Source organism: Zootoca vivipara, chromosome 3 (assembly GCF_965207765.1).
Source record: "Zootoca vivipara chromosome 3, rZooViv2.hap1.1, whole genome shotgun sequence".
Classification (NCBI taxonomy): Eukaryota; Metazoa; Chordata; class Lepidosauria; order Squamata; family Lacertidae; genus Zootoca; species Zootoca vivipara.
Window position 1 is genome coordinate 30,229,908 of NC_142586.1, and position 12,255 is coordinate 30,242,162.

Sequence of the window (12,255 nt, forward strand, 5' to 3'; positions counted from 1 at the left end):
GTAGCTTCAGGGGGTAGCTGGGTTTTTTGACCCGGGTGAAGCCTCCAGGGGGCAGCACTGAGGCTCCCAGCCTTTGTGAGTATATGATGCAAATACACATGTGTGTGTGTGTGCCAAACTTGGTCTTTGACCCAGGTGAAATAAAAATTAGTTCCACTCCTTCATATAGTGCACCTTAAAAAAAAAACTACTTAGAAGTAGGTAGATCAACTTATGTTGCATGTGCAAAACAAAATCTTGGAAGTGCCTCTTTCTAGAAGTAAAAATGAAGTGATAATAAATTAAATGCCTAAGCATTTGCTGCCCTATCTCCCTGCCTGTGGGAGATGCAGCTATGCCTCTGAGAGAGTTTCGCAGAACACTGCCCAGCATTCGGAACAGATCTGCGTGTTGCTTGAAGCTGGGATGTGATTTGTCAAGCAAAATAACTTTGGCCAAGTGGCTGATAAAGAGACTTGCCAAATATATTGCTTCGTTAGGAGCAATATCAATGCAGCGGATGTCACGGTGCCCTGACAGCGGATTGCTCATATCATTGTATTCAAAGCTGCTTTGCAGTTATATTCCATTGAATAAATCAAACGCTTGAGATGTTGTGTTTTCAGTCTGGTGCTGAGCCTTAGGGCTTCATCGTTTTATTAACTGCAAAGCAACATTCAGCAGGCTGCTTATTATGTCAAGAAAGGGAAGTGCTTATTTGGAATTCTAAAACAGGGATTTCTCGCTATTTTTAAAATGCCTTGCTTTGATTTACAGATCATGAGCATTCAGTAATTATTTGGAACTCTAAAACAGGGATTTCTCGCTATTTTTAAAATGCCTTGCTTTGATTTACAGATCATGAGCATTAAGTAACAACTTGAACTTCATAGTACTGTTGGACAGGTTTTGGAAAACCTAGTCCCATAGCCCTGTCTAGCCATTGACATGCAATGTAGCATGCAAGCCTAGAAACTGATAGTAGGCATAACATACAGTATCCTGAGAATCTCAGCTTTCTTTTCCTTCGACATCAAGTTTCTAGTCCTTATGGTTATGAAAATGGACTTTGACAGTATGTTGGCAAATTGTCCCCTGGGAAAGCTTTCATGGTCCTCTTTTTCAATATGAGTGATGGATTGTTGTGTCACCCACAAAGACTCCTGTGGTGTGTTGGGGATAATGGGAGTGATCAGCAATGGGACACAAGCAAATACAAATAAATATTTTCTTATTGGTTATGTATCTGGCTTTCCTAAGTATTGGCTTCCATAAGGCATCTATGAAGACCTGATGAAGACCTATAGCACAATGCAATACAGAGAAAGTATAGAGTGCTAAAAGAGAGTTCAAAATATTTAATTTATACTGTATGTATAAATCAGTCTCCGGGCAGAACGTTGGGGGTGGAGACGCTCCTTCAGGTATACTGGACTGAGGCCGTTTAGGGCTTTAAAGGTCAGCACCAACACTTTGAATTGTGCTCGGAAACGTACTGGGAGCCAATGTAGGTCTTTCAAAACCGGTGTTATGTGGTCTTGGCGGCCGCTCCCAGTCACCAGTCTAGCTGCCACATTCTGGATTAGTTGTAATTTCCGGGTCACCTTCAAAGGTAGCCCCACGTAGAGCCTATTGCAGTAATCCAAGCGGGAGATAACACACAAAAATATCTCTCTACTTCTCTTTCCTGAAAACTAGACAAAGCCTGGTGTCATTCGTCCAACAATGGTGAAAGCAAAAATAATAACGTTAAAGGAAGAGGAACCTGCCCAACCAAACCCGTTCAGAAAGTACCTAGAAGAAACTGGCGGCCTCCAAACTGAACAGGTAAAGCTTCTTTCTTTTCCTAATTCGGCGTCAGTGCTGAGATTTTCTTACTGGAACACTGTAGCTGAATTTGTCTTAAGTGGACATTTTTAACAGCAGAAATAACAACCATCGCCGAACCAAACCCTCTTCCCACTCACCCCCAATATCTAATAAGAACTGCCCCCCTCCTATGCTGATGTCATTGCCATTTTGTGCCTCCCCACTTTTGTGTCACGGGTTGGTAAGAAGGGGGAGACTTGGGCCCCAAACCCTACTTAGCCACCAGGCTCCTGCGTAACTCTGGGAGAATATTTGCTATCTCACAGATGAACCCGCCTCACAGGGTTGCTGTGAGGATAGCATAGGAAGGTATCCCTCAGATGAAGCAAATCAGATATTCACAAGCTACATTAACTATTTTTTATTTCTTATCCAAACAACCTGTGAACAATTGTGTCCAATCCAACAGAAGCATAATAAACTGCAACCCTTTACTGTATCTGCTGCAGTAACCATATTAACATCCATAAAACCATACAGAAATAACAAGTGAATTCTTAATCGTACAAAGTCAAGCGAACTGGGCATCCCCTCTGGGCCTCTTGAGTTGTCCATTAACCAATCTCTTTGTCTGCTTCTCTTTCTTTCCAGGATCCATCTCTTTCCCACCCTTATTTATATACTAAACTGAGCTCTCCTACTAAGTCCCCATTGCACCCACAGGGGCTCTCTCATGCTGACTTGCTAACTCCTGGTCCATTCAATCATTTGGGTACCATCTTTGGCGACATCCATGACAGTTCTTATAGTCCTTACCGCCGCAATGCTTTGTATAACAAGGTGAGAAATGTCTCTTCCCGGTGTTTCAGTTGAAGGGCAAAGGTTTTTGAGACAGCAATTCTAAAAACAAAGTAATTCTATATACAAATACATTGATATAGTGCACTTTGGCCAAATGGTTCCATAAGAACATAAAAGTAGCCCGACTGGACCAGACCAAAGGCCTGGGGTCAGACGCAGACGGCCTTTATTGTCTCCCAAATCCTGTCTACTTGCCTGGCCAGATTGGCCAGGATTCAGATAAACAGATGGCGGGAAAGTCCAGTACTCCCTAGCGGCTGGCCTAGGAGTTCTCCAATGACTGACCGCCTAAACCAGACACTGCTCCCAGGGGGTAGGTATTTGGAGCCGCCCATCCTGTGACCAGGTAAGCAGCCATTTACGAACCAGATACCTGTGTGAATCCCATCAGCAGGGCCAATAGCCCTCTCCTGATGCTGTTCCCCAGCAACTGGTATTCAGAGACATACCTGGATGCTTCGCAACAAACCAGGACAGTTTCAAAAACATAGCACTTTTAAGCACGTAAGGACGTGGGTGGTGCTGTGGTCTAAACCACTGGGCCTTGGGCTTGCTAATCAAAAGGTCGGCGGTTCAAATCCCCGTGATGGGGTGAGCTCCCGTTGCTTGGTCCCAGCTCCTGCCAACCTAGCAGTTTGAAAGCATGTCGAAGTGCGGGTAGATTAATAGGTACCGCTCCGGCGGGAAGGTAAACGGCGTTTCTGTGCACTGCTCTGCTGTTGGTGTTCCATTGCACCAGAAGCGGCTTAGTCATGCTGGCCACATGACCTGGAAAAACTGTCTGCGGAGTGGACAAATGCCAGCTCCCTTGGCCTGTAAAGCGAGATGAGTGCCGCAACCCCAGAGTTGTTCACGACTGGACTTAACTGCCAGGGGCCCCTTTACCCTTAAGGACACTTACTTGGAAGGTACCTGACATCAATAGGTTATATGTGGCCTCTAATAAGCATCTTCAAATATTGTGAAATAGTGCAAATGAAAAAAAACAGTAAAACAAGTCTCCCTGTGTTGTGAATTTCACTGCCCTCCTCAAGGCAGCCTCATTGGGTGACAGGGATGTGGATGCAGGGCTGGGGAAAATGCCCTATCACGTGGGGAGCATTGCTAAATATTATGGGGTGGGAGGAGAAGTTACCATGAGGATGCTATTTCCAGAAGCATCTTTGTGGAGTATATAATATGATCAGATTCAACACCAAGTCAAATTCTGGACCACATAGACCAGAATTAAAAATTATGTGAGTGTCCCAGAAAAGCTTGGTTGCTCTTATGTTTGTTGTTTTTAAATTCACGTGCTATGATTCCATTCTTCGGGTGGTATTGCATCAAGTTTTACTCAGAGTAGGCTTACTGGACCTAACTTAGTCTTTTTCATTAATTTCTGTGGGTCCACTCTGTGTAAAACATAATTGAATACCACCCCATTTATTTTAAGAACTTGTAGATATCCTAGCACTGCAGATCTAAATTTCATTAGCATCTCAACTTGATCTCTGATTAGCTTTAGGGGTGGGTTTTTTTTCAATAGAAAGTGCAGTCATTCCAGCATCATTAAAATATATCCCAGGCATTTTCTCAAACTATCTCACATAAGTTGAATTTTGAAATTAACCTTCTGCTGTGTCGACCATGATCTGAATTAACTAGGTAAGTTGTACAGTACTGGGATCATTCTACCACTAGAGAGCAAGATTCACTGAGCAAAATGACCTTCCGCATTCATGAAGCACTAACAGACCTGCTTAAGCTGAATGGACTTAGGTATTTTTCACTTGCTTTTGAAAAAGCAATTTGGTGCCGTTGTAAATTACCCTTATGAGAAAGAGTCTTTTTATGCCTTGTATGTTTCATTTTAAGTTAACAATAAAACTCTTTTGTCATAGAGCTGGTTCAAACCAGCAGTGGGATAAGTGGGCTTGGGCAAGTCACCAAGGTGAGTTATCAGGCTCTGAGTTTACAGTCTGAGGGCTGGTTCGGGTAACGTAAACTTCGGGTTGCAAAAGTGGCAAACCCAGAAGTGTTTCACCACACACGCATACGCAGAAGCAGTCTACCGTCTAATGCCATGAGCGCATGAGCACAAGCAGTCTAACGCTTCTCCTCCAGTTGCAAAAACTTCAGGATCCGGCCGGACCTCCGGAATGGATCCCGTTCGCAACCGGAGGTACCACTGTACTATAATGTAAAAAGAAGTGCTTCTCATCATCGTGATTAAGCCTGTGACCAGCTTCAAGGTCTCCCTTAGGATGGTTCTTTATTTTGAAAAGGACTTGAACCAGACAGCCTTCAAACAAAGGACTGCTTTCTGTAAGACAGGACACACAGCATGAAAGATTGGGGTGGGGGTGGGGTTTACCTTAGAAATAAATTGGATATGCCTTTAGAATTTGCGCGTAAACTTTAAGTGCTTCTTTATGTTTTTGCATTCCTTTCCCATCAGGACAAAACAGATCTGCATGCCTTAAATGCCTAGGGAGAATGAAAGTTTGAAAGAGATTTTAACCTCACTAACTAGCACAGAAAAAAATGTGGGAAACAGAAGATGTTGGAAACAGTCTTGTTGCTATGGCATTTGCCAGTTGCCAACTGGTAGAATTATATGTCAAGGGCACGCAGTTCCTATTGGGAGTGGGGGGGAAAACCTCCCACAGCTAAAAAGACAGTCATTCAAAAAGCCCCACGCTCCTACTGTGAATGGTAGCAGGTGATCTAGCATACCATTAAAAATATGGAAAGTAAACATGACTCGTTCTCTCATGCAAGAGGAATAAAGGTCTAATTAATCTATTTTGCAATCTTCTGGCGCTGCAGCTTAAGTGTCGAGTGTTTTGACATGGAATTGCTGGTCTAGAGAGAACAGCATCAGAAAGCCTTTTTAGATGCCCAAAGAGGAGAAGGAACACTTGGGTTTATTGGGGCAGGAGAGGGGGGTTAGGGAGAGAAGAGCAAGTGATGGCATACCTACACTCATATTACTCTCGGCATGGTCCTTATCTGCATACAAATAGTATGTGTATAGGTTCTACTCTAACTCCAACAATTTGGAGTTGACAGTGGGTACTCCCTGACTGTCCCCCTCTTTTTTGGGTGGGATTCAGTGACATGTTGGCAAATTCAGGTTGAGAAATTAAAGTTGATCTGGGATTCTTGCCAGCACCTCCCCCCTTCCCTCCCCTCCAAAATCAGACCTTTGTAGGTGGGCGTTGGGGAGGGGAGGAGGGGTAGGGGAGAAACCCAGCCACTTAAAACGAACCACCTTCGACTATTTGCTCAGCATGGGTCTTTCTTGTGGCAGGAGGGGACTCATGGGGGGGGGATGGAAGAAGGTGTGAAATTACGACTGTTTATTTCTCTGTATTTTCTTTCTTTATTATAAAATCAATAAAAATTATATTTAAAAAAAAAACCAAAATCAGACCTTTGTGAAAAGGAAAAGGCACTGGAAAGTGTGGGTCAATGTTTCCTTGATGGAACATCATCTAACCGCCCTGGAAACAAATGAGGATAAGTGTTCAATAAATGGGTTGTTTGCATATGAATAAAAACTAAGTACAGTGGTACCTCTACTTACGAATAACTCTACTTACGAATGTTTCTACATACGAATGGAGCTCCGTCCGCCATCTTGGATGCGGTTTAGATAGGATTTTTTCTACTTATGAATTTTTAGATAGGGTTGCTTCTACTTACGAATTTTTTTTCTCCCAATGCATTCCTATGGGATTCGACTTACAAATTTTTTCGACTTACAAATGTGCGTTCGGAACGCATTAAATTCGTAAGTAGAGGTACCACGGTATTTCAACCTGGCATTTTCTGGATATGGGGTTTTATTCTTTTGGGGGAACTGCAACTAAACTTCATCTAAATTAGCATCCTCTTTCTAGCAGGGGACAAGCCCCCAAAGTGAAAGCTCTAAAGATGAGGATTCCATGTAGGTAAGAAGACACTCAACTACAGACCAGCCTTCCCCCATCCTTGGGTCCTCCAGAAGTTGCTGAGCTACAGCTCTCATCATCCTTGATCATTGACCATGTTGGTTAATGGTAGTTGATGCCCAACAACATCCAGAGACACCCTAAGCCCAGGGAAGGCTGTTATAGACAGAGGAGCTGATCTAATTCCCTTTTAAATTAATTTAAGCTGGTGGCGATCACTATACAGCTAGCACTCTCTGGGGCTATGTGGGTAGCAGCAAATGTAAGGCTCAGTGACTGAGGTCACCAGAGACTGAAAACTGCTTTAGCACCCATCCTCCAACAGTGTCCACAAGTGAATATTTTCCTTTATTTAATCCTGTGGAAAGGGTGAAGCACAACTACTGTTGCGGGGGGGGGGGCTCACCTTCACCAACACCCCAAGCAGACACACACTTTCAAAATCTTCAAATTACACAAACCCACACGTGTATGCTGTCTGTCTGAATGATGGGCATACTGCTAACAATGCAGCGAGAGGAGTTTTTCAGACATCAAGCTGTCATGCAGGGTTCATGGGCAGACCTCTTTGCAAATGCTGAACATTTATCTTCAGTGCATTGGCGTCCCATTTGCAATACGCCAGGTGTTTCCCCCCCATGATATGCCATTAGGAGCCATTGCAGTGTCTGCTTTGTAACGCTCTTAACATTTCCTCTCTTTGCAGCCCACTCATCCGATAGTGCCCATTCCAGAAAATGAAGCACTCAGCTCCAAAGAGGTAATGGTAAAGCACTTTGCATTTCTAAATGCACTCAAGGTTATGAGCGCCCACTCAGATTTGTTCTTGTTGATGCAATGTAAGAATGAATATCAGGAGAGGATGTAGATGGGAAAAGGTCTTTTTAAATGACAGGTTCACATCATGGGTTAAATCCTTTAATCTGTTTATTTATTTTACTTCTTTATAAAGGCATTCAAATACTTGCTATGACGATTGAGCTCAAGGAAGTGTACATATTTTAAAAAAGATAAATGAACACAACAGGGAAACCGCAATGGTATAAGTAAAATGCAACTGAAAACCCGAATGACACCATTAATTAATTTTTAAGAATAAACACCTGGAAATGCTTTAGTGCACAGGTATGTTTTAAACAAGTGCTGTGTTTAACAAATGTTGGCACTTGTTGGAGCTGCAAGGGAGGCAATTCTATATAGAAAGGGGGCCACCACAGAGAAGGCCCTCCCCCTGGTTTCCTCTAACCAAGATAGTGACACAGCTAAGAGTGCAATGCTTGGACAGGACAGTAGGGGCAGATGCTCTCCTCCAGGTATCCTGGTCACAAGTTGTTTTATAGGTTAAAGTCAAAACCTTGACTTTCACCTGTTAGCATATTGGAAGCCAGTGGCGTAGCTTCAGGAACTGTGTAATATGTGTGAAATAGAGCACTAAATGGCACACAAATTACACAGTTGTGCCTACAAATGAAAAGAATGGTGGTCACGACATGGCAATAGGTGAGATAGAATTAATCATATAGAAGGGGAAGGGGAAATCCTGCCAGTACCTTTTTTTTGTGGCAGAACAAGGAGACTGCAGCCAACACTCTTGTTGCTGAGGGGATGGTTGGCCTGACGTGGACACAGGATGCTAATGTTATTCTCCTGCCATGGCTGTTAGGAGTTTCACCTACCAAACTTCTTCCTCAGCTGTGGTCGGTGTGAGGGCAGGAGGGGGAAGTTTGTTCTAGAGTGGAGCCTTCATTCTGTTTTCCCAAATTCACTTCTAAAACTTCTAAAAGCTATGATGCTTTTTGAAAAGGAAAAAGAGAGAGGCAAGCATACCTGTGTTGTGTTCAGAATAACAATATTCTTTCTCACTGGAAACTTTTACAGCTTTGTTCTGCTAGAGCACAAAACAAGCTGGATTTGCTGCCCTACCAGGAAAACAAAGATCTAAGCAGAGGAAACTTTCCAGACAATGGCAGCCCTCACAGCAGAGCTCAGTGCCTACCCAGAGGAGACTTCGAGAACGTTTTTGCAAAAACCACCTAAGGTAGATTTGTTTATTATCCAAGGAGCTCATGGTACCCCATCTCCAGTTCATCCTCACAGTGGTCTGGGAGGTAGATGAGGCTGAGCATGACTTACCCCAAGGCCACCTAGTGTGCTTTGTGGCTATGTAGGGATTTGAACCCTGATCTCCCAGGATCTAGACCAGTGTTTCCCAAACTTGGGTCTCCAGCTGTGTTTCGACTACAATTCCCATCATCCCTGACCACTGGTCCTGCTAGCTAGGGATCATGGGAGTTGTAGCTAGAGACCCAAGTTTGGGAAACACTGTTCTAGACCAGGCATCCCCAAACTTCGGCCCTCCAGATGTTTTGGACTACAATTCCCATCTTCCCCGACCACTGGTCCTGTTAGCTAGGACTCATGGGAGTTGTAGGCCAAAACATCTGGAGGGTCGCAGTTTGGGGATGCCTGTTCTAGACCAACACTTTATCCCAGTCTTTCTCAACCTTGGTCTCCAGATGTTCTTGACCACTGGTCATGCTGGCTAGGAATGATGGGAGTTGTAGTCCAACAACATCTAGGGACCCAAGGTTGTGAAAAACCTTCTCTGACCACTGCAATACACTGCTATTTCCTGTTCATGACCCACCTTTTCAATATGTAAAGCATGCAAGGCACATGGCAGGAGGTCCAGCAGAAGGGTCTAGCCATCTTGCTCTCTGCACTCAGAACAGAAACACTGAGGACCCTCCAAATGGGTTGCAGAATTTGCCTAATAAAGACCTCTTAGGCTCTCATCAATGAATTAGTGCATCAGTCTTTAGCCTCCAGGATCTCTGAAATAATTATAGGCTGTCTGTGTAAAATAATACACTTTATTAACAAAAAGGGACACCATCACAGCTGGATGTTTCATGCAATGTTAACAACACAGCACTGTAGACATGCTCTATTAAAGCCCAATAATGGATCAAAATTATTTATTCATATGAGCATGCTTTTGTGTTCATTACAGTCGGCACTGATTCTGACAGCGGGGATAGCTCAGTCAGTAGAGCATGAGACTCTTAATCTAAGGGTTGTGGGTTTGAGCCCCATGCTAGGTGAAAGATTCCTGCATTGCAGGGGGTTGGACTAGATCAGGCACCCCCAAACTCGGCCTTCCAGGTGTTTTGGGACTACAACTCCCATCATCCCTAGCTAACAGGACCAGTGGTCAGGGATGATGGGAATTGTAGTCTCAAAACATCTGGAGGGCCGAGTTTGCCTATGCCTGGACTAGATGATCCCCGTGGTCCCTTCCAACTCTATAGTTCTATGATCCACTACAGTTTGACTTCCACTAAAAGCTATGTTGTTTGTCTCACTATCCACGATGGCCAAAAGTAATGAAAGGGAAACAATGCAGAAAACAATGTCAATGGCAGACTAAAAAACCTATGGCTAATGCTGATTGTATTCATTTGCTCAATTTCCGTTCCTGACCTCAGATGAGCATGTGAATTGCAGCCATTTCCACTCCTGATTCCAGTTAAATTCCCTGACATCCCTACTCATCAGCCATCACAGCATCCTACAGCAACAAATTCCACAAGGACAATTAGGCATTGTGTACTGTACTTAGGTCTTTTTCTTGTCTTCTCTTTCCTACCAGGGCTGTCACTTGTGGGATGTTTTGTATGGGAGCTGGAAGAGGTATTATGTTTCCCTCCTTAATATCATAATTGCCCTTTTGTCACTTCTGTGTCTAATGAGTACAACAGGGAATTTAATACTACTGAATACATGCCATGTAGTATCTATTAAGCTTCAAAGTCACCAGCTATTGCAAATTTTATTTATTAATTAAAAATATTGCTAGTTCATTAAAAGAAACCCAAAGTGGTGTACAGCAATATTGTAGATAATCAGCTATTACAGAAAGGTGATTTCTTAACTTCCTGCATTATCTTGACAGCCTAGAAAAGTTTTCATTGGACATTTAAAGGTTAAAACAGAAGTTGCCTCCTGAATTGCCATTGGACTAACTAACCCAATTATACTAAAGTCTGAGATTCTTGTCACTGTCAGATGAGTCTCACCAACTTGATCGCTGTGTTGTAAACTGCCCTGTGATCTTTGGGTGAAGGTTTGTACAGTCATACCTTGGTTTTTGAACAGCTTAGTTCTCAAATGTTTTGGCTCTCAAGTGCATCATTTTAGGATGAAGACAGGTGTAAGGCTACAATACTGTGCATTCTTACTTCAGACTAAGCCCAGTTAAATTCCATTGGACTTACATCTAAGCAAATATATGCATAGAGGATTATAGTGCCTAAATGATGGAATGTATTTGAACATACATTTGAAGCATTCCAAGTCATAATTTTTTAGGGTAGCGAATATATATTCAGATCACTTTCCACTACACTTAAAATGTTAATGCGCTTCAGTTTCAGGTTCTTATAGTGAATTTAACATCCTTTTCACAAATCTCCAATAGCTTCTGTACATGACCACCTGTATGTTAGTGGCTTAGTAAAATGTTAAGTGGTAATCCAATTCTAATTGTTTATAAATTGCAACATCAATTGATGCAGATTATTAGATAAAAATTCAGTCTATGACATTTATATTAATCTCTCTCTCTCTCCCTCTCTCTCTCTCTTCAGACATGATTTAGGATTAGAAGTTAATTATATGGAATGCTACTTACTAGTCTGCTGCAATGCTGACATAAGATCTATGCTGAAGTGAGCTGAAGTGTTGCAGCTTAAAAATGGCCTCTCTCTGTATTCATCGGAAAATATCAGTAGCATACCACAAGTAATCAGGAACTCCACAGGACAATAATATACAGTGAAATGATTGTTGAAAATTCTGTATAACTTCCTGAAGTGTTTTTAACGCATGTTGCCAAGAAAATCAGCTTCGGCTGATCAGAAAACGATTTACATTTTGAAATGAAATAAAGTTGAGTTGTATATTGTATAAAGCAATTTTTTTGTGACTCATTTATGCCTGCTGAATACTGGTCAGAAGGATTTGTCTGTTGTGTTACTCTATTTAGTATTATTCATTAAATTTATATACTGCCTTTCATCCAAAGATCTCGGGTAGGTTCACAACATAAAAACACAAAATGAGAACACCAAATACATAGTAAAACAAAAATAAATCGGTAACCCCTTTCCCACAAACACATTTAAAAAGCTTTAGAATGTTCAATCAACCAAAGGCCTAGTTATTGAGAAACATTTTTGCATGGTGCCTGAAGATATGTAATGAAGGTACTAGGCAAGCATCCCGGGGGAGAGCATTCCACAAGTGGGGAGCCACTGCAGAAAAGGCCCGTTCTTCTGTTGCCACCCTCCTAGCTGCTTAAGAAACATCCAGATGGTGACAAGGTTTGTACACAATGACCGTTCCCCACATAAAAGGGGAGGCACATTTTGCGCGGTCATGCGCAGCCCCCTGGGATCCCTGGGGCAGCCCTGGAAGTTCAGAGGCCGGCTCTGCCTTCCTGGGCTGGATACTGGTGGTCTCCGCCCAGGCAGTTACCTGTCCAATCCAGCTCAGGGAGGCGTTGCCGGGGAGATTGGCCAGGTAGGAGGAGGTAACCTTACCTTGAACATGGCTGAAGCAGAGTCATTCCTGGGAAGCAGTTGATGGCTCCAGAAGCTTTCCCACC

At 42.9% G+C, this 12,255-nt stretch overlaps 1 protein-coding gene across 7 annotated transcripts in view; it reads left to right on the forward strand.

The window, feature by feature from the left end:
• MLIP (muscular LMNA interacting protein) overlaps positions 1–11,559 on the forward strand; it is a 48,213-nt gene extending 36,654 nt beyond the window's left edge. For 3 of the 7 annotated variants that reach the window (XR_015948891.1, XM_035109782.3, XM_035109786.3), the window contains 6 exons: positions 1,678–1,806; positions 2,440–2,628; positions 7,294–7,347; positions 8,466–8,625; positions 10,240–10,280; positions 11,237–11,559. Coding sequence is in view for 6 of the 7 variants with exons in the window: in XM_035109782.3 (XP_034965673.1) it covers positions 1,678–1,806; positions 2,440–2,628; positions 7,294–7,347; positions 8,466–8,624 (531 nt within the window). In the remaining variant the exon portion in view is untranslated. The remainder of the gene's footprint in view (positions 1–1,677; positions 1,807–2,439; positions 2,629–7,293; positions 7,348–8,465; positions 8,626–10,239; positions 10,281–11,236) is intronic. The other 4 variants (XM_088665761.1, XM_088665763.1, XM_035109785.3 and 1 more) reach the window with 3 other exon arrangements.
• The last annotated feature ends 696 nt before the right edge of the window (positions 11,560–12,255 follow it).